Source organism: Podarcis erhardii (assembly GCF_964252035.2).
Source record: "Podarcis erhardii genome assembly, chromosome: 3".
Lineage (NCBI taxonomy): Eukaryota > Metazoa > Chordata > Lepidosauria > Squamata > Lacertidae > Podarcis > Podarcis erhardii.
The window spans coordinates 32,314,255-32,341,764 of NC_138507.1; the positions used below are offsets into that span (position 1 = coordinate 32,314,255).

Here is a 27,510-nt window from a genome sequence, read left to right on the forward strand (position 1 = left end):
TGCGTGCACGGCACATCTAGAAAATCTGTTTTTAATTTGGAATCCTAAGGAGTGTTGCTACAAGTTTCAATGAGGTTCTTGACTTTGTTCAGTAGCCTGATTGCATCGGTAACCGCTTGTCTCCAGAAGAGATTTGTTCAGTAGACAGGAAAATTCTTGTCATTTTTAGTTTTGATTTCACATAATTATGACCAATTTTTTTTTTTAAAAAAAAGAAATATTGTATGTACAGTGGCACCTCTGGTTGCGAACGGGAACCGTTCCGGAGCCCTGTTCTCAACCTGAAAGAAACGCACCCCCCGTCTGCGCATGCACAGGTCATGATTCGCTGTTTCTGCGCATGTGCATGATGTCATTTTGTGCGTCTGCGCATGCGCAAGTGGCGAAACCCAGAAGTAACACTTTCCTGTACTTCCGGGTTACCACAGGACACAACCTGAAAAAACATATCATGAAGCAAACATAACAAGAGGTATTACTGTATTTGTTTGGGTATGAAAATAAATATTGCAGACTAGTGTTTAATTTTTCCTTCCTCAGTTTTTTTTTGGGGGGGGTGCCATAGTAGGGTCTAACGCACATCTCTAATTTCCTGTCCAGCTCCTTTGTAGGACTGCAGGTCTGAAAGCATGCTCTCCGAATCCTGTAAGACAGCATTGACTTGGTTCCATACTTCCCTCTCTCCATCTGTAGGCTGAGCATCTAGGTGAGATAAAAAGCAAATATTATTTTAAGAAATGTTGGCTGCAAATAGAGCTAGCATACACACTCCTGTGGTTTGCAGTAGAATAACCCTTTGATCCATATTTTATTATGTTGCAGACAATTCAGGCGGTGCGTCATTGATTTCCATATCTATGCCTTAGTATTTAGCTCCAATGTAACTAGGATTAAAACTGCTGCGCCTCACCCCCCATCAAAAAATGCCTCATGCAAAATGTACTTACATTAAAATAAAACAACAAACCCCCACAACAACTATATTGACTTCAGCAAATTCCATGTCAAAAGATATCATGGACTCCACTGAGAAAAGATGATTTGGATACATTTTTTTAAAAAAAAACCTGTGGAAAAAAATAATCTTGCTGCAATCCTTCCCAGTTGGAATTTCTGAGTAAGAGAAAAATGAGGACAGCAATCCATAAAAGAGTTAGTCCTCTATGCAGAAGCATAGCTTGGCAGAATGAAAAGCTGTTTTCATCCTCACCTGCTATATTAAGACCCATGAATGATTGTGACTCTTTCCCCTCTTTTCCAGTTTTAAAACACACCATAATTCTGTGTTTCTTCCCCCTTGGCCTATCTTAGACTTATATGTGAATCACCAGGAAAAGTTATCGCGGAAGATGGACCATTGCTAGGGACACTCAAACCCCTTCTGTCTTTGACCTGCTGATGGACTCATCATTTCACTTAAACGTTACAGCCACTTCTGCTTGGGCCCTCTTCCAAACCCTGTTTCCAAGCGTCCAACTTAACAAAAGCACACACATTCCGTGTTTTATCGCTGCCAAGCCTTTCTTCGGGGAGATGTTAGACCCAGATCCGTTCCAACGATTCCACAAATATTCATGGATTCAGGGGGCCGTGTGCTAGTCTCTCAGTGAATACTGAAATCACTTTAAGTCAGTCTAGCCCAGTTATCTCCAAGCCAGTGAGGGAAGAAATGACAGCGTGTTTCAAAGCCTTTGAAATGACACTCACAGTAACTGATGCTGACACGCTTGGGTTTGGATAAGAGGGGCTCCTTCTCCCTGCATGGGCCCAGCTCCTCCCCCCACCCTACTATTTCCTATTTGTTTGCCTTTCACTCTGGGCCTAATCCAGGCATAGGCAAACTCGGCCCCCCAGATGTTTTGGGACTACAATTCCCATCATCCCTGACCACTGGTCCTGTTAGCTAGGGATGATGGGAGTTGTAGTCCCAAAACATCTGGAGGGCCGAGTTTGCCTATGTCTGGCCTAATCCATCCCTCCCCAGAAGAAGACAAAAAGGTATGTAGAGGCTGCTCCTTCTGACTCCTCTTACTGATCGCTCACTTCAAGGGGGAAGGTGAACTGGTAGAAAAAGTAAAGCAGGAAGTCCTGCTGGATAGCTCAGCTGGTTAGAGCATGGTGCTGATAATGCCAGGGTTGCAGGTTCGATTCCCATATGAGACAGCTGTATGTTCCTGCATTGTAGGGGATTGGACTAGATGATCCACAGGGTCCCTTCCAACTCTACAATTCTATGATAAGACCTGAAGGGCCAGGAAGTTCCAGGGATTGGCAGCGGAGCATGGGGCCAATTGGAATAGATGTCTCAGGAGGTATCTGGCAATGCCAATCCATGATGCTGTCCTGGTTATCCTACTAGCCATTGGACTACTGCAATGCGCTCTACATGGGGCTACTTTGAAGGTGACTCAGAAACTACAACTAATCCAGAATGTGGCAGCTAGACTGGTGACTGGGAGTGGCCGCCAGGACTATACAACACCAGTCCTGAAAGACCTACACTGGCTCCCAGTAGATTTCTGGGCACAATTCAAAGTGTTGGTGCTGACCTTTAAAGCCCTAAACAGCCTCAGCTCAGTATACCTGAAGGAACATCTCCTCCCCCATCTTTCAGCTTGGACACTGAGGTCCAGCTCTGAGGGCCTTCTGGCGGTTCCCTCACTGCAAGAAGTGAGGTTGCAGGGAACCAGGCAGAGGGGCCCTCTCTGTAGTGGCACCCACCCTGTGGAAAGCCCTCCCATCAGATGTTAAGGAAATAAACAACTATCTGACTTTTAGAAGACATCTGAAGGCAACCCTGTATCTGGAAATTTTTAATGTCTAATGTTTTACATTTTTTAATGTGCTGTAAGCCACCCAGAGTGGCTGGGAAAACCCAGCCAGATGGGCAGGGTATAAATAATAATATAAATTTTATTATGATTATGTTTATTAAATTGTTCCAGGATATATTTATTTTGAGCAAGAGATGCATGGTCCAGAGAGGTTTAGGAAGAGGTCAAAGTCCTGAGCGTGCTGCTGTGTAATGCTGCATTGACGTTTTAAGTCTCTACAGGAAGGCCTACCATATTATTAAAAGTTACAGATAGGTAGCCGTGTTGGTCTGCCATAGTCAAAACAAAACAAATTCCTTCCAGTAGCACCTTAAAGACCAACTAAGTCAGTTCTTGGTATGAGCTTTCGTGTGCATGCACACTTCTTCAGATACCAATTTGAACACTTCGGGCCATTTACAGCAGGCATTTTTCTCATAAAATGTGTCCTGCTAGATTTTACGGCTGCAGTAGAAGCCTTTTATTTGATGTGTATGAAGCAATTTAGCTCACTGGTTATTAATTTAGGTATCTGAAGAAGTGTGCATGCACACGAAAGCTCATACCAAGAACTGACTTAGTTGGTCTTTAAGGTGCTACTGGAAGGAATTTGTTTTGTTTTGACATATTATTAAAAGTCAGTAGAACAAATAACTGAGGAGATCTGTGGGCAACATTCTGTTGAAGCTAAACAGAACTGGACAAAACTGGGACTATTCTTAGAAACTGCATGTTGTATGAGGAGAGGAAGGGTGGAATATTATCACCTATTATGCAGGGAAACCAAAGTTGGGGAGATTTCAGTATGTACAAAAGACAGCCACCTTTCCTTTGTGTGTGCATGTGTGCGTGCATCAGGTGTTCTGAGGGTGTGTGCACACTATGCTCAGTCTGGGTAGCCCCTTCCCTTTTAAACAGGAGATCAGCACTGTTGTCCTCCGAAAGCAGTGACCACATCAGGCATTTTTGAGCATGACAACATGCCCTGACAACATCCATCATTCTGTTACACTCTGGGTTCTCTAAATCAGGAATTAGAGTGCCTGTTAGCATTATAGACTAGAAGGGCTTCTCTTGCATACGATTTCCCTCTTGCTTCATACACATCAAATTAAAGGCTTCTAGTGCAGCCGTAAAATCTAGCAGGACACATTTTATGAGAAAAATGCCTGCTGTAAATGGCCCGAAGTGTTCAAATTTAGCTCACTGGTTATTAATTTAGGCAGGTACAAGGCCTTAAAAAAAAAAGAAAGCCTAGAGAGATCCTTAGTTTTAATAAGATGCATTGTGGTGAAATTCACTGCAGGTGCAAAGAAAAGCCTTCCTGCAGGAGGTGGGGGGTGGGCAGGGAAACACAGGCCTGCAGCACCCAAACTGAGGTAAGGTTTTGAACTCTCGTTATTTTAGCAACCCTGGATATCAGGATTTGGCTGGCAGAATGATGTGGTTTCTTAAATCTATCTATTACATATGCAGCCAGTGCTCAGACGCACAGCCTCTGCTTGCCGCACATTCACATGTGACGTGTGTAAAATCCTCCCTGATATTTGTCACAATGACAGAAATGGTCAAGCTACTCAGTGAGTCATCTGTTTGGGTGGAGAAGGTGGCCAAGAAACAGAAGCCACAGCTGACTTATGCAGAAGGGCACCGCTTGAACCTCAATGGCTGGGATCACTAGGGACTGGGGAGCGTGCTTAGCTTCCCCCTGAACACTGTCCAAAAGTGGATCCCTTCACTCTCCCCCACATACAGAATCATATATCATGCTCATCCCTGCAGGGAAAGTTCAAGTGTGGTGCTTGGGAATTGCTGCTGCGGGAGAAAAACCTGGCCACTGCTCCTGACAACAAGTGGGCCGGCCATTAGGGAGAAAAACGCCTTGTGGGAGGAACTATGGTGCTCCACTTCTTTTGATTGGTGGGAAATTCAGCAACCCTCTTCTGATGCATCAAGTTTGACAGGCCTTTAACACTATCGAATTAATGCAAAGCTTTAGTGCACAGTAATCCCAGAACGACCAATGTCTGAACTCTCAAGGCTATACATTCAATATTGCCTATGTAATTTTTTTCCCCATGGGGGAGGAGTTTCTGATGTGAAGGGTGCTTTCAAACAAATCCCCTTCATTCCAGTGGTGCAGCAATAAAAACTGCGGGCACATTTGCAAAGCTAAGCAGGATGTGGAATGGTTTCGAATTGGATGTGTTGAGATTCCTGTATTGCGGGGGGTTGGGCAAGATGGACCCCGTGTTGTTCTCTTGCAACTCTACAATTCTATTATTCTCATGCGCATTCTGTAATGGGATCCTGCTTTGAGAGGACTCCACCATACGAGGCCTTGCACGCTTGGAAGTCATTCTACAACGTGTTTCCAGGGATGCAAAACTTCTTGCTCAATACGCAACTCTCCAGTTCCTCCCCATCTCTCAATGATGACTCTTTGGAGCAATGGTTGGGGAGTTTTTTTTTGGGGGGGGAGTCCTTCAACCAGAAGTATTCTATTAACTCATTCTGAGGTTATGCTTTTGCCTCACCTCCCAGCCACCTTTGTGGACCCTGCCATTTTCTTATGAGCTTGAATGGTGCCCCTCAACATAAATGCTAATATGCAAAATTTCACAGTCCTTCTGCCAACAGGTACAGTCTCAGCAGGTACGGTTCCTTGTGAAATGCTCTTCACCAGAACTTCTCAAGCCTTCTACCTCCAGGGCCCACTTGAAAGCGTTGTAAGTTACTGGGGCCCAATAGTCACAAAATTATGCTGCGGGGCAGGACAAGTTTGTCGGTTTGGGAAATGCTGCTCTTCAACAATGTGCAGAAAAAAGGGTTGTGCTCTTGAGAGATGCAACCAGAGTCTTTCATGCACCTTTTAAATACAAAATCATTCTAGAATGTGGCATAGATTGCGCAACATCAGGAAATGCCTATTTCCATAATGACGCCCTCTTGACGCATGTTGTCCATGAACTTCAGGGAAATGCAGTTTTTGCTTACTAGGCCACTTGTCTTGCCTGTGGTTCTGGTTGCAGGTTCGATCCCTATATGGGTCAGCTGCATTTTCCTGCATTGCAAGGGGTTGGACCAGGTGATCCTCAGGGTCCCTTCCAATTTTACAATTCTACAATTCTACCTCTTCAATTTCTTGACAGCTACCCCATTTTTTTTTTTTTTTTTTTGCAATGAAGTTAAGACATTCAGCAACAAACCTGGCTGACACAGAAAGGCCCTGAATGTTGAGCTAAATACCTGGAATCTAGTGTAGGTATTCTTATGCATAATTATCAGGTAGCTTTGAGAAAATACAGATATAAAGAAAGACTTGTAAAAGGAAGTAGGGGGACTGGGTTGAAATTGACACAGTGGCTTTCAGAAAGTTTTCCCCATGGCGTATTAGTTATGAAACACAGCAAGCTGTGCCGAACAACAACATACACCTGTTTTGTCCGTGTTTAAAGTGCTATTATGCAGCAAGCAGAGCAGAAATGTATCTTTAGTGGATGAAGGGAGTTTTAATGCATTTTCTGATCTCTTTTCAAAGAAACACCCAGATGACATGCATTTAGCCTGTAAGCAGAAGGATTATATTAGCTGTAAGATGTGGTTAGAAAATTAATGTGTGAAGTAGATTACATTTCACCAGATGATAGATCCAAAGCTAAGGGGAATGCAATCGAGCGTTTACTTCAATTGCCATATTTTGTTTCTGCAATTAATGGAGGTAATCACATTAATTCGACAGTGAACAAAGGCAATTCCACACAGAACAAAGGCAAGAAAAGTGTCGTATTCACTATGAATTAGTGCTTTCCTTTAGAGTACAGATATATTCAAAATGTTTTAAGTCCTTCAGAAAGTGTTGAAGGGTCAATGGGTACGTATCAGAAAACTTTAAATTTGCTTGTGCCCTTTGGAAACTACAATGGTACCTTGGTTCTCAAATGCCTTGGTACTCAAACAATTTGGAATCCAAACACCACAAACCCGGAAGTGTTCCGGTTTGCGAACATTTTTTTGGAAGCCGAAAGTGCTCTGTTTTGAGTGTTGTGCTTCCGATTTGAGTGCCACACTTTCGTATTGAGCATTACCCTGACGTCTGTCTCTTTTTGCTATTTATTTTGCATTTCGTTTTTTTTGGTGTGACTGTGTGGAACCCAGTTCAGCTACTGATTGATTGATTGATTGATTGATTGACTGATTGACTGATTGATTGACTGACTGATTGATTGTGTGGCTGCAGTAAGTACATTGTTTATTGCTTTCATTTAATGGATCAATGGTCTCGTTAGATAGCAAAATTCATGTTCAATTGCTGTTTTAGGAGTTGTTTTTAAAAGTCTGGAATGGATTAATCCATTTTGCATTACTTTCTGTGGGAAAGCGCACCTTGGTTTTGGTACAGATTTCTGAAATGGATTAAGTTTGAGAATCAAGATACCACTATATAGGGAGAAAGAGGTGTTTACTCCCATATGCAATGCTGAGACACTTTTCTGCTCAGTGGGCTTTTAAGAGTTTCACAGTGCTATGCTCCTACACATTTTAATAAAGTGTAAAGGACGGGGTGGGGGGCGGAAATTGCTTGCAAGTTTCTTTGAATACAGCACAAGCCACTTATAATGACCAACTTGTACAAAGCATGCAACCTTGAGGCTCACTCCTGCACTCTCCATAAGTATAACTCAAGGAAGAAATTTACGTCTGAACAGTGCCATGCTAAGATTCACTAAAACCTCTCTCAACGGGCCCTGTCCTTTGTCAATAAAAATAAGCATACCTTCTAAAATGAAGGTTGTTTGACAGAGACTGTTTGACAGAAGGCATGGCAGTTCTTTTAGCCGAGCAATGCTAACGTTTGCAAAATATATATATATATTGTTGGTGTTTTGGTTGAACCGAGCATCTGATTTTCAGAATCAAGCAGGAAAAGTATAAGTGCCATACACTGTACTAGTTGTATGGTAGATCAATACATGCAATTGATTAGGATTTTATATATTAGAAGGAGAAAAGAATGCAAGCCAGGCAAGGAGTTTTGCTCACTTTCAAAGTCAAGGAAAAAAATTGGCCCTTGATCAAAATCTGTGCAAGTGAGAACTTTTAAAAGATTTCCCATTTGGTTCCTGAAAAATAGAGAGAAAAAAGGAACAGGAAAGTGGCTCAGAGAACAAATCTTGAAAGCATCGAGTCAGATCATTTGCACTGCTTGAACATGTTTATCTGTCAAAGCAAATCAGGCTTAAACATTCCTTCTCAACCAGTTCCTAAGTCAGGGGGAAAGGATGTTCCAATCTTGAACTTACTTTCAAAATCCAGGAAAAAATGTGGGTAGTTTTCAATTTCCCTGGTAAGGACTTTAAGAAGATTACCCATCCCAGCAAACCTAGTGAATGCAACAAAATCATAAAGAGTTATATATGCAAAATTAGAATGTTGAAAAAGTAAGGGTTTGACATGCTCTGCTATTCTTATTTCAAATCGAAACAATGAAAACACAGTCTGTTTTCTAACGCTACATTGAAAGTAAGCGCTAAAGGGGAAGACTCATTGGGAGCAGTTCACACAGCAACCAGTGGCCAAACAGAGAGAACCCAAATATACAAAAAGAGATGCCAAAATCAACCTTCGTTGCTGAGATTGAGGACAGATAGTATTTCCGTGAGTTTGAAGTGGGGCAATAGAGGCAGACTTGCATTGTCTCTGGTCAGAAAGCTTTTGCAGGTTTTTAGTGCAGTGAGAAAACCTGGAAAGTGTGATTGACCAGAGGCGTGAATGAAAAATGTACGTACAACATTATGACATATTTTCCTCTTTTTTTGTTTTTGTTTCAGCGTTACTGTGTTGCATTTCATCCAAGAAAAGCAGAACTGTAAAACTGTTCCAATTTGTCCATACAAAATATATCCAAGCAGAGTTTTGTTTCTTTCTTAACCACCTTTCTATTCGGTGACACAAAACAGTTTGCCTTATTTCTAAATTCACTTTTGATTACTTGGGAGTGCAAATAATCAATAACTTATTTACAACCAAAGAGAGTTGGCTGGATTGTTGGGAGTTTTTTGCCCCTTTCAGGCTACTGGTATGTCATAAATGGCTTACATTAAATACCGGGCAGTCGATCTAGTAAAATTATTTCTGTGTGAGTATCCAGATGGGCGGGGTATAAATAATAAAATGATGAGATGATGATTCTCATCTGTCCAACTGATTTAACTGAAAATTAATTTACATGTAATAATTTGTTATATGGCCTCCTAAATAATCAGATTTCAGTAATGAAATAATGGCCGAGAAGAATTCAATGGAGCACATTATAAACAAATGCCGTTATAATACAGACATACGTCGGAGATTTTGAGGGGTTTGGTTCCACATCACCGAAATAAAGCGAGTCACACAAATTTTGTTGGTTTCCCAGTGTGCATAAAAGTTAAATTTACACTATACTGTAGTGGCTGTACAGGGGAAGGAGGGGGAAAAAACTGGTGGGAGCATGGGTGTAACCAGGATTTTTGTTAGGGGGCGTCAGGCTTTTGTTAGGGGGGCAAACCTCCAATTTGTATTGATTTGTATTGCTTTTTCTTGATTTGGGGGGGCAGCTACCCCCCAACCCCAACCCCTTGGCTAGGCCCATGTCCATCCCTAGCCTGCTCCACTCCCCATAGCTGTCAACTTTTCCCTTTTCTTCCAAGGAATCCTATTCGGAATAAGGGAATTTCCCTTTAAAAAAGGGAAACGTTGACAGCTATGCCACTCCCATGGCCAGAAGAGGGGCAGTGGTGGGGATGGGGGGCTTCCTTCTCATGGAAGCAGCTGCACAAGCATCCTTGTAAGAAGCAATATCTGCACAGTGCAGTAAAACAAGGTATTATGTTTACAGATAGAAGCACAATTTTCCTGTATTTGTAGCAGCTCTGTTCATTGCTGAAAGGGCTGGGAATGATACGGGGCTTGACCAAACCTGCGGGTGAATTTAGCAGTTGGTCCAGCGCCTTACTGAGTCTTCTTAAAAACCAATTTACCACTTTCAATGTGTTTTTAGCTCAGCACGGCTTAAAACCAGCACCTGAAAACCTTGCTGGACGTACCGCATATTCCCTCTCTAACAGCAAGTATGTCAAACCCTTTCAGTTAGTGACATTTTGCATACAATGTATTAAAACATGCAAGACCACCATCACTTTAGGAAAGCATAACCGGTTTATATGAAAGTAAAGGGTTGGGAGGCAACAGAATCACATCTGCTTCTCAAATCGAAGTTTGCAATACGTTGCAACTAGGTTAAAATAAATCAGGATAAAAAATTAACCTTAAAAACACAACTACACCTCATTCAGTAAAAATATTTATATACTTTCAATACCATCAAAAGTATTCCATTATCACCAACCTTGTCATGCATAAGGGTGAGTACACAGAACACAACATTCATGCTAAATAATTCTGAAGGACATTTACTCTCATATTATAATGTAATGAGGGATTACATGCTTCCGACTTCAGTTAAAAAACAACTTACCTCATCATAAAAATGAAATCAGATTACAATCTCAAAATGTATTTTAGTTCCAAATGTATTTTAGTCTCCAATGTACTTTAGTAACCACCCTAGTTACTCTCAAGGCATAAAATTAGAAAAGGCAAGCAAGCTGATCCCATAAATCAGCATTTCCCAGACTTGGGTCTCTGGCTGTTTTTGAACTACAACTCCCATCATTCCAAGCGAACAGGACCAGTGGTCAGGGATGATAGGAACTGTAGTTCAAAATCAACCGGAGACCCAAGTTTGGGGAACCCTTTCATGCCATATACCTGCAGGGATTCCTGTTCTCTACACCAACCAAGACAAATGCATCAGAGCTGAATGGCCCATGTTTCAAACAAAACTTGTACCACGAGGAAAAGCTGTAGTTCTCTTTCAAGTGCGCGCTTGATAGCAAACCCTGGATTAACTGCCGTGTAATGTGCAAAAGGGGGATGCGGGTGGCGCTGTGGGTTAAACCACAGAGCCTAGGGCTTGCCGATCAGAAGGTCAGCGGTTCAAATCCCCGCGACGGGGTGAGCTCCCGTTGCTCGGTCCCTGCTCCTGCCCACCTAGCAGTTCGAAAGCACGTCAAAGTGCAAGTAGATAAATAGGTACTGCTCTGGCAGGAAGGTAAACAGCGTTTCCGTGCGCTGCTCTGGTTCACCAGAAGCGGCTTAGTCATGCTGGCCACATGACCCGGAAGCTGTACGCGGGCTTCCTCGGCCAATAAAGCGAGATGAGCACCGCAACCCCAGAGTCGGCCACGACTGGACCTAATGGTCAGGAGTCCCTTTACCTTTACCTAATCTGCAAAAGGGCCTCAAGTTGCTCTTGAGTACTTAAGAAATACAGGAACAGGAAATGGGGGTGACTCACACTTCCAGTTCCCTACATTTCTCAGTAACCTCTGCCCCCCCCAAAAGCATTTATTTTTACATTTTGAAGAAAGAAGAAGAAATGTGCCAATGTTTATGCCAGGTTTGATATTTTCTCGGAAATCTGCTAACAGCCCAATGCAGCCTCCCCAGAAGGTGGAGCCGTGTTTCTGTGAAATGTATGAGACAGATCCTTGTGCTTCCACTGGGAACATACATTCCTCACCCCCATCCTCTAAATCTGTGTGTCATGCCCAATTTATTTTCTTCGGCATTTAACGCACCAAGATAGCTTTATGACTCAGAGCTCCCTTTCTTATCAAAGAGATTTCAGAGAGCAGTTGGGCTGATTGTTCAGCCAGGTTTTGAAAGAACCTGTTTTCCATATTTCCCCCATCACAATATACAGCCGTACCTTGGAAGTCAAACGGAATCCATTCCGGAAGTCCGTCCAACTTCCAAAACATTCGGAAACCAAAGCACGGCTTCCGATTGGCTGCAGGAAGTTCTTACAGCCAATTGGAAGCCACGGAAGCCCTGTTGGACGTTCCACTTCCAAAAATAGTTGGCAAACCGGAACAGTCACTTCAGGGCTTGTGGTGTTCGGGAGCCAAAACATTCGAGAACTAAGCTGTTCAAAAACCAAGGTACAACTGTACATGCATATATATTCTGCATATATCTTTCAGTGCTCCACTATGTGACCTTTTGCAGTTCTGCCTGTACTTGGAAAGTTTGCAAACTGAGAGCCTGCCTTGTGAACGTGGGATCTCTTACTGCAACCCTTACTGCCCGCTGGGAACAAGTTCTCGCTTCCTTGCTGTTTAGCCACCATCATGCTTAACAGAGTTATTCCACCTGGCCTTTGGCTTGGAATCAACTTGATCCCCTCTCCCTCTTTCCTTTTTCCTTTCTCCTTCTGTGATGGAACTCCTATTTGGGGACTTCCCTGGCTTTTTTCTGGTCCACGTAGGACCAGTTTGGATAGTTAGCCTTGGTGAAGACTTGACATTTTCATTCCCCCCCCCCCAAAAAAAGTGTTTGATTTGAGTTCCTACTGAAATGAGGCTGCATTTTAATATTGTATTTTAATCTTGTTCTTAAGTTGTATTTCAATCAATTGTTTTATACCTGGTGTTAGCTGCCCTGAGCCTGGTCTTGGCTGGGGAGGGTGGGGTATAAATAAATTATTATTATTATTATTATTATTATTATTATTATTATTATTATTAACTAGGTTTTCATAAGGGACATTGTCCTTCAGACATGGTTTCAGATTAAGGAAAATCCTGGTTAGCCTCAACCACAATTAATATTAGAGCAGATGAACTGCACCCATCAGAACAAAACACCAAAAGGTCTGTCTGGTCCAGCATTCTGTTTGCAACTATGTCCACTCCAGTTTAAGGCCTCTGGGAAACCTATTGCCGGGGCACAAAAGCAACAGCCTTCCCCCACTGTCAATTGGTATTCAGGGGCATATACCATGGATTCCATCTCTTTACCCCCACCTATATAGCTCAGTTGATTAGACCAGGGTGCCGATAAGGTTGCAGGTTCAATCCCCGTATGGGACAGCTGCATATCCCTGCATTGGACTAGAGATGGTCCTCTGGGTGCCTTCCAACTCTACAATTCTAGGGGGGGGGCAGCGCTCCTGTGCTTGAGCCCTGCCTGTGCGTTTCCCCACCTGCATCTTGTTCATTTGTAAGAGAAAATGCAGAAGTCTCCTGATTAGGCATTTTATGTCTCGTCTACTTAGGCCCACAGACTAATTATAAAGGACAGATCTTCCAAGACTTCCCTTCCCAGCTTCCACATGAATATAGATGGTTCCATTCACTGTGAGGACTGGAATAGCCCTGTTCTGTGTACAGCGCTTCCAAAACAAAATGACCAAGGAAGCTCCATGTGGGCATTTGAGATCCCGCAGAGCAGGGAAGAGGAACTCCTCCATCTTCTGTGGGCTCCTAGGACATCCTGAATAACCCTGACATTTTCCTTTGCTCTGTTTAAATGTCCTCTCCACGGGCCCTCCAAACCACACATTCCTTTTTTTTATGGTGAACAGATCACATAACAGCTGGGCACATATTAATGAGCAAAAAGTATCACCTCTGCATTATGTCCCGGCTGAAACAGTAGAGATACTTGGGCAAGACATCAATCGGGTTTAACTACAGAAAGGCTTAAGATCAGCCAGTTCTGCTCAATCAATTTACAGGGCAAAAACTCTTATTGTGCCTTAGAACAAGGGCCTATTGCCCAGAAAAGCGAATGTAATGGCTAGTCTGCAATAAAAAAAGGCCAGCGGCTGATAAAAAAACAAAAAAAATGCTCTCAAATACAAGCAAGCACACATTCCAAGTTTTGAAAAAACTGTAAAATGTAAATAGTGGGCTTTTTAAAATTTGAAAAAGTGGTGCATTTAACAGTAAGCAAGTAGAAACTAATCTCGACCCAGCACTAAAACCCATACAGTAACATCTTGTTAAGACAATTAAGTTTAGACAAAGTCCCACTTATACATTCAAGATCCAGTTTGTCCAAAAGCTGCTCGTTTTAAGCCATGACAAATCCACAGGATGATTAATCACACACAGAGACACCCTTTATGGCAAATATCATTTGCTCCTTTCATAATACTAGGTGCACGTGACTAAAGTGATCTATTATGCAAAGAAAACAGACATTGTTCAGCGATGTGAGCAAAGTTAAACATATGCACAGAAGTGGACATTGTGCAGTTGTTTGGACAACCCTGCAGTGCTACACAGTGGATTTCCTGTAAAGGAGACATTTAAAACTCGCAGACCAGTCTAGAGACATTTGCTCATTCAACATGGCTTCACATGAAGCAAGGGGTGGGGGCGAGAAACAGAAGCTCAGAATGCATTTCATTAATCCCGCAGTGCCCTCTGCTGTTTAACACTACAACTTAAAGAGAAATGTCTCTCTCGCACATGCATACAAAAATGTGCATGCATGCGAGCGCGCACAGTGCTTTTCGTTAAGCATTCTGCATTTCAGCAAGAAATTATTTTTACATGTCATGCTCAGAAATCAAAAATGGAAAGGATTTCTGAGTAACTTCCGCATCAGCAATGTGTAGCATGGGCAATTTCATAGAAAAATTCAAATCGACTAAGGTTGGAATTTGAACCAGATCACTAATGAAAATACAAAATTCGCACTATGGACAAATATGGAAAATGAATAACAATATATAAAATGGAAGAAAATAATGCAATAAAATTATATGTGATATAAAAAACCAGAAGAAGGAAGGAGGGAAGTCAGCTCTGAAGAGCAAGTATAAATGTAAAATGTAATACAATATGTGTATGTGGTGTATCTAATTGAAAAACTAATAAAGATTATTTGAAGAAGAAAAAAAGAAAAAAATTTGAACAAGTCTCATGTACCGTATTTTTCCATGTGGTAGTCTAAAACTGGGAGTCATACACAGATGGTGAATGCACAGGGGCTCAAAGTTGTTCTGTTTGATGTTTAAAATGTTGATTTATTTTGGGTTCAAAAAAAATAGTCATGTCGTAAATGGGGGTGTCTTATACAGTGGTACCTCGGGTTAAGAACTTAATTCGTTCTGGAGATTCGTTCTTAACCTGAAACTGTTCTTAACCTGAAGCACCACTTTAGCTAATGGGGCCTCCTGCTGCCGCTGCGCCGCCGGAGCACGATTTCTGTTCTTTTCCTGAAGCAAAGTTCAGGTAATATTTCTGGATTAGCGCAGTCTGTAACCCGAGGTACCACTGTACATGGGAAAATATGGTAATATCCATCAGGAAAAACATCAAGCTAAAAAAAAAAGTGAGAGGGTGTGGGCTAATTGGCACATCCATTTTAGAAAACTAGCCTACAGAACGAAAGGAATCATAGAACCACAGATTTGTAGAGTTAGAAAGGACCACACGGGCTACCTAGTCCGTCCCACTGTGATGCAGGAATCTCTCACCCAACATGGGGCTCAAACCCACAACCCTCAGATTAAGAGTCTCGTGCTCCACTTGTTGTTGAGGAAAGTTGTTCCCTGTTGTCTATTCACACCCACTTATTCTGTGCAGTGCTGATAGGTAGCAGCCCAACACAAGTCCTCTGTTTTGTTTACCACCCACCGCTGAAGGATTTTGGAAGCAGAATGCCACCAGCTGTACTGGCAAGGCTAAGAGACATCAGCCCGGTTGCAAAAAGGATGCTGCCAGGTCATCTCAGGCAGCTATGATCTTGCAAATAATGGGGCCTGAATGGCAGAACGTGGGTTTTTTGAGTGGGGGGCAGAATTTACTAAACTACTGTTGAAATTTTCCTGTATTAATAGCTGTAATAATAACGCCCAGCTCCCCAAGGGTGCGTAAAGAGCAAAACAACAGAAACAAATGCTAGCCTATATATTCATGCATTCACCTGCATCTCATATGAACAGTGTAAGAAACTGAGATATGAAAGTTAGGAGCTACCGGTAAATGGCAGCTTAAAGCTTAGTTGTGGGTGCAACAACAGAATGTCTAGATGCACTTTTTAATGACAAAAATACAAAGCTGAAAATGAATGAACTGCAGCTAAAATATTATGTTCATTTCCCACATGCTCTAGTCTTTCCCCTGCCCACCTCCCTAATATTCTTAAGAGGGTCTCTTTTCCCGTCTTTGAAAAGCAGCTGGAAGTGGGGAGGCAGAAAAAGGTCCTCCTTTCCTTCCGCTCTGCAGTTTTAATCTAAAATCTTAGGCGCAGTATTGCGCCCAGAGCTCAGAAACAGCTCGCGCTAATGAAATTCCATGTCACAAAATGCGCCTAGAAAAATGGGAGTTTCGAACGCTGCGTATGAAGTTACGTCTTGGGCTCTTGCTGTGCACTTGCTATCTTCCCACACCGGCAGGCTCCCCTGCAAACATCCACATATTGGCGTCAGGAGACCCCTACAGCAAAGGCAATGAAACCTCAGATTTGCCTCCTGAAATTTGGTTTTGTACATCTACGCTCTCAGATGTCTAGAGATGGGAGCAGTGCATCTTAGATACTCACAGGAAAGTGATTTTAGAAGTGGTTTTCGTTGTCATTGCTTCCATCCCATTGGTCCCCATTCCTTCTATTACAGGAGTATTTTTCCCCTCTAGGTATATTCTTGGGGCTGTTGGGTGAAAGTGTGTAGGGTTGGGGTCTTTTTTTGTTACATTGCTACGGCTGAATCATGTTGACATGATTATTCTTTGAAACATTTCTTAATCTAATGATCTAATAAAATGTTAGTACAAAGGCTCCTTAATCTTGATTTTTCTATATTTGATAAGGAATCCTTTTTCCTTCCCTGTTACACATTTATAGCTTTTTATACGACAGTGGTACCTTGGTTTGCAACCATTTTGGATTACAACCACGGAAGTGCGTGTCCCTTTTTTTGGATTACAACCCTTTTTCTTTTTTGGAGGACCCATTGGCGAAAACATGCCTTGAGTTACAACCTGTTTTGGTTTACAACCGGACCTCCAGAACGGATTATGGTTGTAAACCAAGGTACCACTGTATTGTTCTAATGTTGGACATGTAGTCAAGACATGCATGAGATTTAGTTGAGATTGCTGCATGGCAGGGCGTTGGACTAGATGAGGGACACAGGTGGCGCTGTGGTCTAAACCACTGAGCCTCTTGGGCTTGCCAATCAGAAGGTCGGTGGTTCGAATCCCCATGGTGGGGTGAGCTCCCGTTGCTCTGTCCCAGCTCCTGCCAACCTAGCAGTTCGAAAGCATACCAGTGCAAGTAGATAAATAAGTACCACTGCGGTAGGAAGGTAAACAGCGTTTCCGTCTGCTCTGGTTTCTGTCACAGTGTCCCACTGCGCCAGAAGTGGCTTAGTCATGCTGGCCACATAACCTGGAAAGTGCTGGCTCCCTCGGCCTGAAAGTGAGATGAGCGCTGCAAGCCCATAGTCGGTTTTGATTGGACTTCACCATCCAGGGGTCCTTGACCAACCTTTTACTAGATGGCCGTTGGTGGTCCTTTCCAACTCTATGATTCTATGAGTTTCTTTATAACCACATAGAAATTCAATATGGACATGTTGGGCAAAGTCTCCATTTAATTTAAGAACTTTGGCAACCAAGGCCAAACATGCCGATCAGCAACAGGCCTTCCATTTATCTTTTGAAGATACTGCAGTTAGAGGAGTCATCCACTAAGTGGCAATATTTGCCTTCCGAAGAGCAAAACGGAAGCAGGGCAAAAAGCGCATTGCAGATACTTGCATTCTCAAAAATGAAGGTAGGCAGGATAGCCAATACTTCTCACTGTAGGTAGCAATCTATAGCAGGCTGTGTTTTGTACAAGGATCAGCAGGACTCAGCCACAGACTTCCGGAATTAATTCAGTTATGGCAAGGAGAAAAATGTAGTGTCCATAATGCACAGCAACACAAAGGAAATTCCAGAGCTTTTTGACAAAGAGGAAGCAACTATGTTTCAAACCCAGGCCTTATGAGTGTAATTGGAAGGTTGAATAATAGCTGTGAAGACAGATGATAGATAGATAGATGATAGATAGATAGATAGATAGATAGATAGATAGATAGAGATAGAGATGATAGATAGAGATGATAGATAGATGATAGATAGATGATAGATAGATAGATGATAGATAGATGATAGATGATAGATAGATAGATAGATGATAGATGATAGATAAATAGATAGATGATAGATAGATAGATAGATAGATAGATAGATAGATAGATAGATAGATAGATGATAGATAGATAGACAGATGATAGCTGATAGCTAAAATGATGGCAAGTCCACATGCATTTCTAGCTCTCATGTTTTATTCAATATTTTAAAAATTGATAAAATGTTAGTGCTGGGGTTCTTTTTACTACGCAGCAAAATGAATCAATAATCTGTCGCTGTGAATCAAGGAGATATCAAGGTATTAAGTGCACAGCTCCCATGTTTACGTTATGAATGCAGGGATGCTGCCAATGACTGCCCTTGCCAATAATGGGGGAGCCCTTTTGATGCTTTGCTCAGGATTGCATCACAAGATGCCGCCCCCATTACCATCAGGTGACACGACTCAAGAATCAGTAAGCGGCAAATAGCTGGCAACCAAAGGGGAGAATGTTTGCCTCATGCCTGGTTCCTCCACACAAGTCACAAGCTTATTAAATCTGTGTGGCATTTGTTTTCAGGGCACACATTCAAGCTTTTAAGGCTGCAGTAGATGAATAGCCCCTCTTATCTGTTGCATTTCACACCAACTGGCAAACAAAAAACAAAAAAACCACAGTGCTAATGTCATGAACAGTTGGAGCTGACTATAAAAGCTTGGGCACCTCAAATCATAAATTCCTGAAATCATTTTTGATCTACAGAAGAAACTGGCAGCTTAAAAGAAATTAAGATCCGAGTGCTGGTCTTTATTGCCAGCATTAATCTGTAGTTCTGTCTAAAACCCTCTGAAGTACTTTTTGCTTCCATGTTTTGGGGCTTTATTAGATTTTTGAATTATGGAAAACTTTATTTACAAAGTTCTCACTAGTTTTCTTAATTTTTTCACTGCTGCCTATTAGTTCCAGCAGATAATTTGCTATCACTGTTGTCTGGCATTACATTTCTTGGCATGACATTTTCGCTCTTCTGCTCCCTCCACCCAAAAATTTTGTTAGTTGTGTCATTTTATAACTGCGGTATTCAAAAGAGTCCACTACTCAGTATTAAGAGAGCCTTTATAAAAATACCACAGTGGACATTTATCTACTTATAAGCAAAACTGTTCTCCATCCCCCTGAAAGAAGCATCAGGTCTATGCTATTTCCAGATGCTGTTCGCACACTACGGAACAGCATCCTGTTTTTTAACTTTGCCTGGGTGTGGCTCCAAGTCCATTTCTGGCAACATGTCCTGCAATAGTAAGCATCCAGATTTGTTCCTGCTACACAGGAAAAACAGACCGGTCTTTGGCTCATCTGCTTCTTTTAATGTACCATATAGGCTAGTTCTCCACCAGTCTACAAGCAAAATGCTTCCCTGCAGACAGAACCCTTTGCCTGAGGGTCTCCAATGTGCATCACTGCAGTGGTACTCAAACAATGAGTATTGCCAAATCAAAATGTCAACAAATAAGGGTCCATTTGAAGCTGCGCTGTCCGAGATAAAGGCAGCCATTATACAATATGGAAATGAGAGGCACCGAGAAGACTGGTGCTCTGAAAATAAAGGGATAACTTTTGAAAATAAGGATAAATGGGACTACCTATTTTTTATGGATGGCACAGCATGATAATACTGTTATCTCATTGGAGACAAATGTCCAGTTACTGGTCTTACAATTATGTCTATTTCTCCATTATATCTGAATCAGGAGTGGCCATATAAGTTCTGGACCAGGGTCCAGATGAATGAGGGCCAATAAACTTAATTTTAGCAAGATAAAGGCCCTGTGTTGCTAAGTCTAGGATATACATCCGTCGCCTGTTCTGGATGGGTTTTCACACCAGTTTCATAGTCCGAGGATATTCCTAGATGCAACTCTCATCTCTAGAAGGCCAAGGGCCTCAGGGGCTGAAAGTGTCTTTCTACTAGTTTTTTGCTGCTTCACCAGCTACAACTTTCCCCGGGCCAAGATAACCTGCTCAAAACGGCCCTATAAGAACACTGAATAAGCTATGCGTTATGTAAATGTACATTCTCCTCCTAACTTAAAAATGAATTTTGGGTGGTTCTGAGGAGCACCCAAGGCTCCAACAAACTGAAAGGGTACCATGGCTTCTGTCATTCCCTTTGGTTGAAGTCATAATTATGTAGCGTTCCTCGTGTGATTAGGTCCCTACAGAACTTTAGCTCATGGACAAGTGTATTTATATATAAATGAAACACACAATGCTAGATTTACAAAACAGACCTAAAAATATTAATCGGTATGCTACGTAAGAAAGCATTTGATACACTGAGTAATTTCTTACCTGGAAATGTGTTTGTCTTGAATCTGGTTCTGTAATCTGCAACAATGGAATCAGGGAGTCAGTAATCATCTTATGCGATACTTGAGGTTTACATATACACAAACCCTGCTCAAGCAACTTCTCCTTTAGCGTCACAGTTTAGACTTTCTTCTTTGTTCTTAAAATCCCAAATGCTAACAGTCAATGAAAAGGGACTGCAATTTCAACATTCATCAAACATATGGAAGTATAACATATATGGGTAGAGAGAGAAAGGCACAGAAGAACCTTCTTACATTTAACACCAAATAGGGCAGGGTGATGGGATGTGGGTGGCACTGTGGTTTAAACCATTGTGCCGCTTGGACTTGCCGATCAGAAGGTCGGCGGTTCGAGGCCCCACGGCAGGGTGAGCTCCCGTTGTTCGGTCCCAGCTCCTGCCCACCTAGCAGTTCAAAAGCACACAGTGCAAGCAGATAAATAGGTACCACTCCGGTGGGAAGGTAAACGGCGTTTCCATGTGCTGCTCTGGCTTCGCCAGAAGCGGCTTAGTCATGCTGACCACATGACCCGGAAAAACTGTCTGTGGAAGCGGACAAACGCCGGCTCCCTCGGCCTGTAAAGCAAGATGAGCGCCGCAACCCCAGAGTCATTTGCGACTAGACTTAACTGTCAGGGGTCCTTTTACCTTTACCTAGGGCAGGGCAATATAGCGATATATTGTCCCAAACCAGTTTGAAGTCCATATCGTGATATAAGCTACGCAGTTTTTTGATCTGGCAATATATTAAATAAAAAAATTCCTTCCAGTAGCACCTTAAAGACCAACTGAGTTAGTTCTAGGTATGAGCTTTCGTGTGCATGCACACTTCTTCAGATACACACTTCTGTGTATCTGAAGAAGTGTGCATGCACACGAAAGCTCATACCTAGAACTAACTCAGTTGGTCTTTAAGGTGCTACTGGAAGGAATTTTTTTATTTTGTTTTGACCATGGCAGACCAACACGGCTACCTATCTGTAACTGGCAATATATTGTGAATCATGATGTGCCTGAGTGCTATGCAAAAAACTCACAACGTGGGAAAAAGCATGAAGCCAGCCAATGCCTCTACAGAGCTCCATCCTTATTTCAGACATTGTGATATATCGGTATATCACGATGTTTAGTTGGTGATATACTGAGATGTTGATATCGCCCAGCCCAAATACAATGTTGGCTTAGAGAGAGGCCAAGGCACAGAACACCAAACCTAAATCTCATATCACAATATCTCACCTATATTCCTAGCCACTTGAAACAAGCAAACAAAACAAAACCAATTACATTAACAATGTAAAGAGCACCAGAATCAATGCAACTTACTCACAGGTAACAATGTTTAGTGACCCGCAGTCACTATGCCCCTTAGTACCTACTTCCCCGACATTATGTAGGTTTTAGTATTATCTCTATCTAACCAAGTACATCTTTGGGACTCCCGTCAATTAAATTAGAGCTGCACATTTAAAGCAGCAATTACAGCCTACCAACAGTAGGCATGTCCCATTTAATCAGAAACCAAAGTACAGCAATACTTTTAAAGTGACACTTCATTTCAACTTGTCTTAGTCACCCTCTTATGGCATCCATCTGCAGACACCTGTGTTATTTTGCTCTAAAAACCAGAACACAATTGTTACATGATTTGCCATGTAACCTGCCTTCTGTTTGAGTGACCTCAGAGACATCAAAAAAATTATATGGAGTAAATATATTGTGAACATAACTCTGAGTGACCAGCATTTTTTAAGGCTGCTCCTCATCTGCGTGTAAGTGGGTGTGAAAAGCAATCATAAAAAGCCATTTCCACAACTTTTCCGAAGGTCGGGCCAAACCATTCAGCCTATAATTCAGATACTCTGCATGTCAGATGCCTCACAGACAAGCAGATTCAGCCTTCCCTTGGGAGCAGAATAAACTCAGTGCTGCAGTTAGGGTGGTACGATGAATGTTGCGATTATATTATTTATTTAGTTTCGGGACATTTCAGCCTCTTCTTTCAGCCCCCGAGGCAGTTCCCATATTTAAAACACATACACAAAAACCAACAAAAATAAATGAGGGTGGAATTCAATGTACCAATGAAGGCTCCAGGTCTTAACTGAGCAAAGCATCCTTGAACTCAGTGGGAATTACATGCCTAGGACTGCAGTCCATATCATTAAGACAGCAGTTTGGGTGAGGCATAAAATAACCATGTCAGCTTCAAAATACACGGTCAAAACAGGAGGTTGAAACGGATGCACTGTGTGATCCTATGCATGCGTACTCAAAAAAGAAGCGCCACTGAAGTCAATGAGCCCACCTCCAGCTAAGCGAGTACAGGATTTTAACCTAACAGCACAGTGGAATAAACAAAGTCTTCGCCGCCTCTCCTAAAACTGAAGAGAGAGCGCGCCAACCAAACCTCTTTCAGGAAAGTTTTCCACATTCTGGGTGCCACTACAGAGAAGGCACTCAATGCTCCCCGCTTTCCCTTGCAGAACGTTAACGGCACACTAACCTCAGACTTACAATTTGATTTGATTTGACTGATGGTATCACTATGCTGCTTTCAGAGCTGGGAGATATGTTGATAAATTGCTTAAATGGCATTCAGATCCCAATACTGTTTCAGACCACTTGAGTGGGCAATACATTGCGCCAGGTCAAATTGCCTGCAGATGGAGTCTGAGAAGGTTCTGGGTGTGCACCTTTCAGGCTCCGCCTGCCTGCCTTTGAGGGAGCCTCCCACCCCTCCAGCTCACATGAGCTAGAGCGGTATGGGGGCTCACTCAGCTGAGGGGCAGGAGACTTCTTGCCCCCCCCAGCTGAAGAATACAACAAAAACCCCAATGCCCCTCAGGCTTGCACATGAACCGGAGAGGTATCAGGGCTTGCTCACTATAGGGCTGGGCGATGTATCTCGGCTGCTTCTTCCTCCTCTACGGCGAAGGAAGCGGCCAGGATACATTTCAGACATCGTGATATATCAGCATTTCAAGGTATTTAGCTACTGATATATATCACGATGCAGAAAGCCAGATATCGCCCAGCCCTTAGCTGCTTTTCATTCAAATGACTCCCAAAGTGGCTTACAAGCAATAAATAACAAATACTTAACAGAACATCACAATTGCAGCACAAATCATATGAAATAATCAACAAATAATCATCAATAAAACAATTACTTTATATAAAACACCATTTAAGAGACGCAGACTGATCTTCCTACAACAGGGATGACAAATCTCCAGCCCACAGGTGCAATTAGCTTCACCAGATCTGCCCCAAGCCACGCCCATCTGCCTTACACCTGGCGTCATCTAGGATGTCAGGTGTGGGGCAGGTAAGGGTGGGGCTTGGATGAAAGGGGCTTTTCAGATGCTGCTGAGCGGCTGCCCCTTGAGCAGAACTTCCAGAACTGCCAGCTATCAGCTGACAGAGGTGGAGAAGCACTGTCCCTAGGGCTTCCCCAGCGCGGAGAATCGGTCAATCGCCAGCGCTCGCAAAGCGCTGCACACACTTTTCAGTCTATACAGTTTGACTGCAAACCAAGCAGGTGAAAGAAAATCTGACATCATTGCAACATCAAATGATTGACAGCACTGGCCCACAGGAGGGGGGTGGAGATACGGATTGGGCCCACGAGCCAAATCCCTTTCCCCACTCCGGTTTTGCAAGGCGTCCAATGAAAGGACAGTTCCAATTGTGCGCACGATGAACCATGCACATGGTATGCTATTTTGCAATTATCAAAGGATTCTACGTCCCCTCAGGTTACCAAAAGTCATCAGCCTCTGCTGCGGCAACGGCTTCCCAAGGCATGTGGCAAGTGATGCCCTTAGTAAGCCGCTGACTACGATGCAAATTTTAAGGATGACTTCCCTGTACGTTATTTTTTTCCTCCCACTTCTCAAAAATGAAGCAGTTTCCCCCTCCTGCCAGAAAAAGGAAGGGTGAATTTCTTTATGACTGCTACCCCAGTTTGAGCCTGCCCATCAGCATTCCCTATGAAGCGAGTCGCAATGGAATCTGTGAAAGTAGCTGGAAGCAAAGCATGAGAAATAGAGAACTGGGGTGAGGAGGGGAGCAAGAAATCCAAGTTTTCACGTCTTTGTGCACTTTCAAAGTTCCCAGAGCAGGGATTCCAAAATAGTGATGACTAACTATTCCAGTTAAAACAAGTGGTGAAGGTCAAAAGCTTTCTAGGTACTGAAGTAAGCAACCAACAAAAACAGATAGATAGCTGATGATAGATTAGACAGATGATAGATAGATATAGACAGACAGACAGACAGATGACAGATGTGATCTTACCTCTTCAGGAATTCTCCAAAGTCTCCTAGAGATCTAAGCGAAGAGCGAAACCTGCCAATTTTAAATCCAGAACATTGTTATTAAATAATTGCACTGTAAGTGGAATGCAGCTCAAATAACCTGTCATGTACTACTACTACTACTACTTATAATAATAATAATAATTTATTATTTATACCCCACCCATCTGGCTGAGTTTCCCCAGCTACTCTAGGTGGCACCCAATCAAGTGTTAAAAACAATACAGCATTAAATATTAAAAACTTCCCTAAACAGGGCTGCTTTCAGATGTCTTTTAAAGATAAGATAGCTGCTTATTTCCTTCACATCTGATGGGAGAGCGTTCCACAGGGCAGGCGCCACTACCAAGAAGGCCCTCTGTCTGGTTCCCTGTAACCTCACTTCTTGCAATGAGGGAACTGCCAGAAGGCCCTCGGCTCTGGATCTCAGTGTCCGGGCTGAACGATGGGGGTGGAGACACTCCTTCAGGTATACAGGACCGAGGCCATTTAGGGCTTTAAAGGTCAGCACTAACACTTTGAATTGTGCTCAGAAACGTTTGTTTGACGCTTCTGTTTTTCCATGCAAAGGTGGACTAACGAAGAGGCCAGAATGCCCCATGGGGGTCCCTCTCATGCAAACTGTCTGCTGTGTCTCTTTTCATCATGAACCGCGGTACACATTTGCACCTGCACCAAGATTAATGCTCTTCGTAGTTAGCTTTAAACCACAGTTTGAAGACAAGGCTGCAAGGCAGTTTGCAATCCTTGGTTCAAGTTACAGACAGCCCACCCTCTTTTCCTCAGCTGAGGAGAAATGGCTGCCCCCTCTCTGCTCCTCAAATGATTGATATGTATCCTGATCAGGGCCCAGCCACTAGACAGGGTGAAGCCACTGCCTCGGGCAGCACCACTTCCCCCTTAGAGGGGTACCAGTGCTTCAGCTGCGACCGCAAATGGGTTGTCACCTTTCATATCCACATAGCTGAATTGAAACAACCAGGTTCCTCCTTTGTCCTGCTTGGTTACATTCTTGATCAGCCTTTCTCAAGCTTGGGTCCCAATATGTTGTTGAACTACAACTCCCATCATCCCTAGCTAGCAAGGTCAGAGCTCAGGGATGATGTGAGTTGTTGTCCAACAACATCTGGGGACCCAAGGTTGAGAAACACTGTTCTTGAGAGATGGTCACCCCCTCCATCAATGCCACACCTATAAGAGCCATGGATGAACCAAAGCATGCCCAATAGGTTCAGAAACGGGATATTTTTGAATACTGTCTCTCTTGCAAAACAGCCTTGCTTAAAACCCAAATTGAACACAGCCACGTTGAAGTCCACAGCCTCTGAAAACTGAATCTGTTCAAAAACATGAAGTAAAAGGTTTCTCCTCAGAAGGCCACTTTCTCGTGAGGAAAGTTATCTGACCTTTGGGGTCAGCCATGGCATGAAGCACGTACACCATGGGCACACAGGATTTTCCATTGCAGCAGGAAAAACTTTATGTATGTATTGTTTGAAAGTAGAAGTGATAAAGCCAGATTAAACTGGGGTGGGGAGATCTGGGATGGCATTTTGAAGAGGACAACATCGTGGAGAAGCTGTGAAAAAGCTGCAGGCCTGAGCAGCATGGATTCCACAATAAACTCCCATGTGGAAGCTCCCAAAGATCACTCACAGAAGCCACCTAGCTAGTCTTGGACTCACGTTTTCATCGTCTACATACAGCCTGCTGAATATGTATTACTTCCAGGCCAAGAAGACAGACCTTTGTTTTCCATCTCATGGAGGAATACCATGTCCCCCTGCCGCTCTTGCTTTTGAAAGATTCTGTCCATACAGCCTTCAACTACATTTACAGTTTTGTTTACCATCCTCATAACTGATGTGTGGGATGCAGGTGGCGCTGTGGGTTAAACCACAGAGCCTAGGACTTGCCGATCAGAAGGTCGGCGGTTCCAATCCCTGCGATGGGGTGAGCTCCCGTTGCTCGGTCCCTGCTCCTGCCAACCTAGCAGTTCGAAAGCAAGTCAAAGTGCAAGTAGATAAATAGGTACCACTCCGACGGGAAGGTAAACGGCGTTTCCATGCACTGCTCTGGTTCGCCAGAAGCGGCTTAGTCATGCTGGCCACATGACCCAGAAGCTGTACGCCGGCTCCCTCGGCCAATAAAGCGAGATGAGCGCCGCAACCCCAGAGTCGGTCATGACTGGACCTAATGGTCAGGGGTCCCTTTACCTTTACCTTTTTACCCAAACATGTACTTTAGTCATGCCCAGCAATTTATTTATTTTTAAAAAACTTTTTCCAATGAATAGCAGGTCCCCATGCCACATTACAAATTGCTTTTGAAATTCCCTAGGATTTCTAAAGTGTTTGGCAGTGTAATAAAAGAGAGAGAGAGAGAGGCTTGGTGCTGAGAAATGCACAGCCCCTCTCAGATGCATAGCTTTTGGTTCCTAGTCAATATATTCCAGTAAAGCAAAGAGAATTATATACGTTACAGTTTAGGAGCCATCTAACAAAATTGTTTTAGCCATAGATAAAGCACACTTCTTTTTTTTAAGGAAGCTAGTTCAGTACCTATAACTCAACTGCCCAACTGTATGTTCTGGGAGAGAAGCTTATCACACATGCCAAGTTTGAGCAATCGCACTTTACAGTCAATTTAACTTAAGGCAATACACAGCTGCTTGCTTTGGAAGTTTCCTGCTGAGGAAGAAATAATGAAGGCCATATGATCAGTCTTCCAGCTTGCATTAAAAATTAAGTCATGGGAGTGGGAAGAACTGCGTAACAGCATGGTTAAAAACAACATCGACCACGGACCAGCAAGATAAAAGGCTCCAGCGACTTTTCTTTTTTTAAAAAATCCGGTCCTCCGCTATTCTACTCTTTAATTGTTATGATGACATGCTGAACGGTGGAAGGCAGAACATAATTGTCCTGCAAATGGGTCTTTCAAACGTACTGACCACTGCTCACGTCTCATGAGGAAATTGCAACA

The 27,510-nt window shown here is 42.9% G+C and overlaps 1 protein-coding gene across 1 annotated transcript in view; it reads right to left on the minus strand.

The window, feature by feature from the left end:
- CYRIA (CYFIP related Rac1 interactor A) overlaps positions 1 to 27,510 on the minus strand; it is a 66,892-nt gene that overhangs the window by 12,203 nt on the left and 27,179 nt on the right. The window contains 6 exon segments of the mRNA XM_081857420.1: positions 581 to 702; positions 7,857 to 7,922; positions 7,925 to 7,936; positions 8,117 to 8,196; positions 20,185 to 20,220; positions 24,506 to 24,556. Of these exon segments, the coding sequence (XP_081713546.1) occupies positions 581 to 702; positions 7,857 to 7,922; positions 7,925 to 7,936; positions 8,117 to 8,186 (270 nt within the window). The 5' untranslated portion in view covers positions 8,187 to 8,196; positions 20,185 to 20,220; positions 24,506 to 24,556.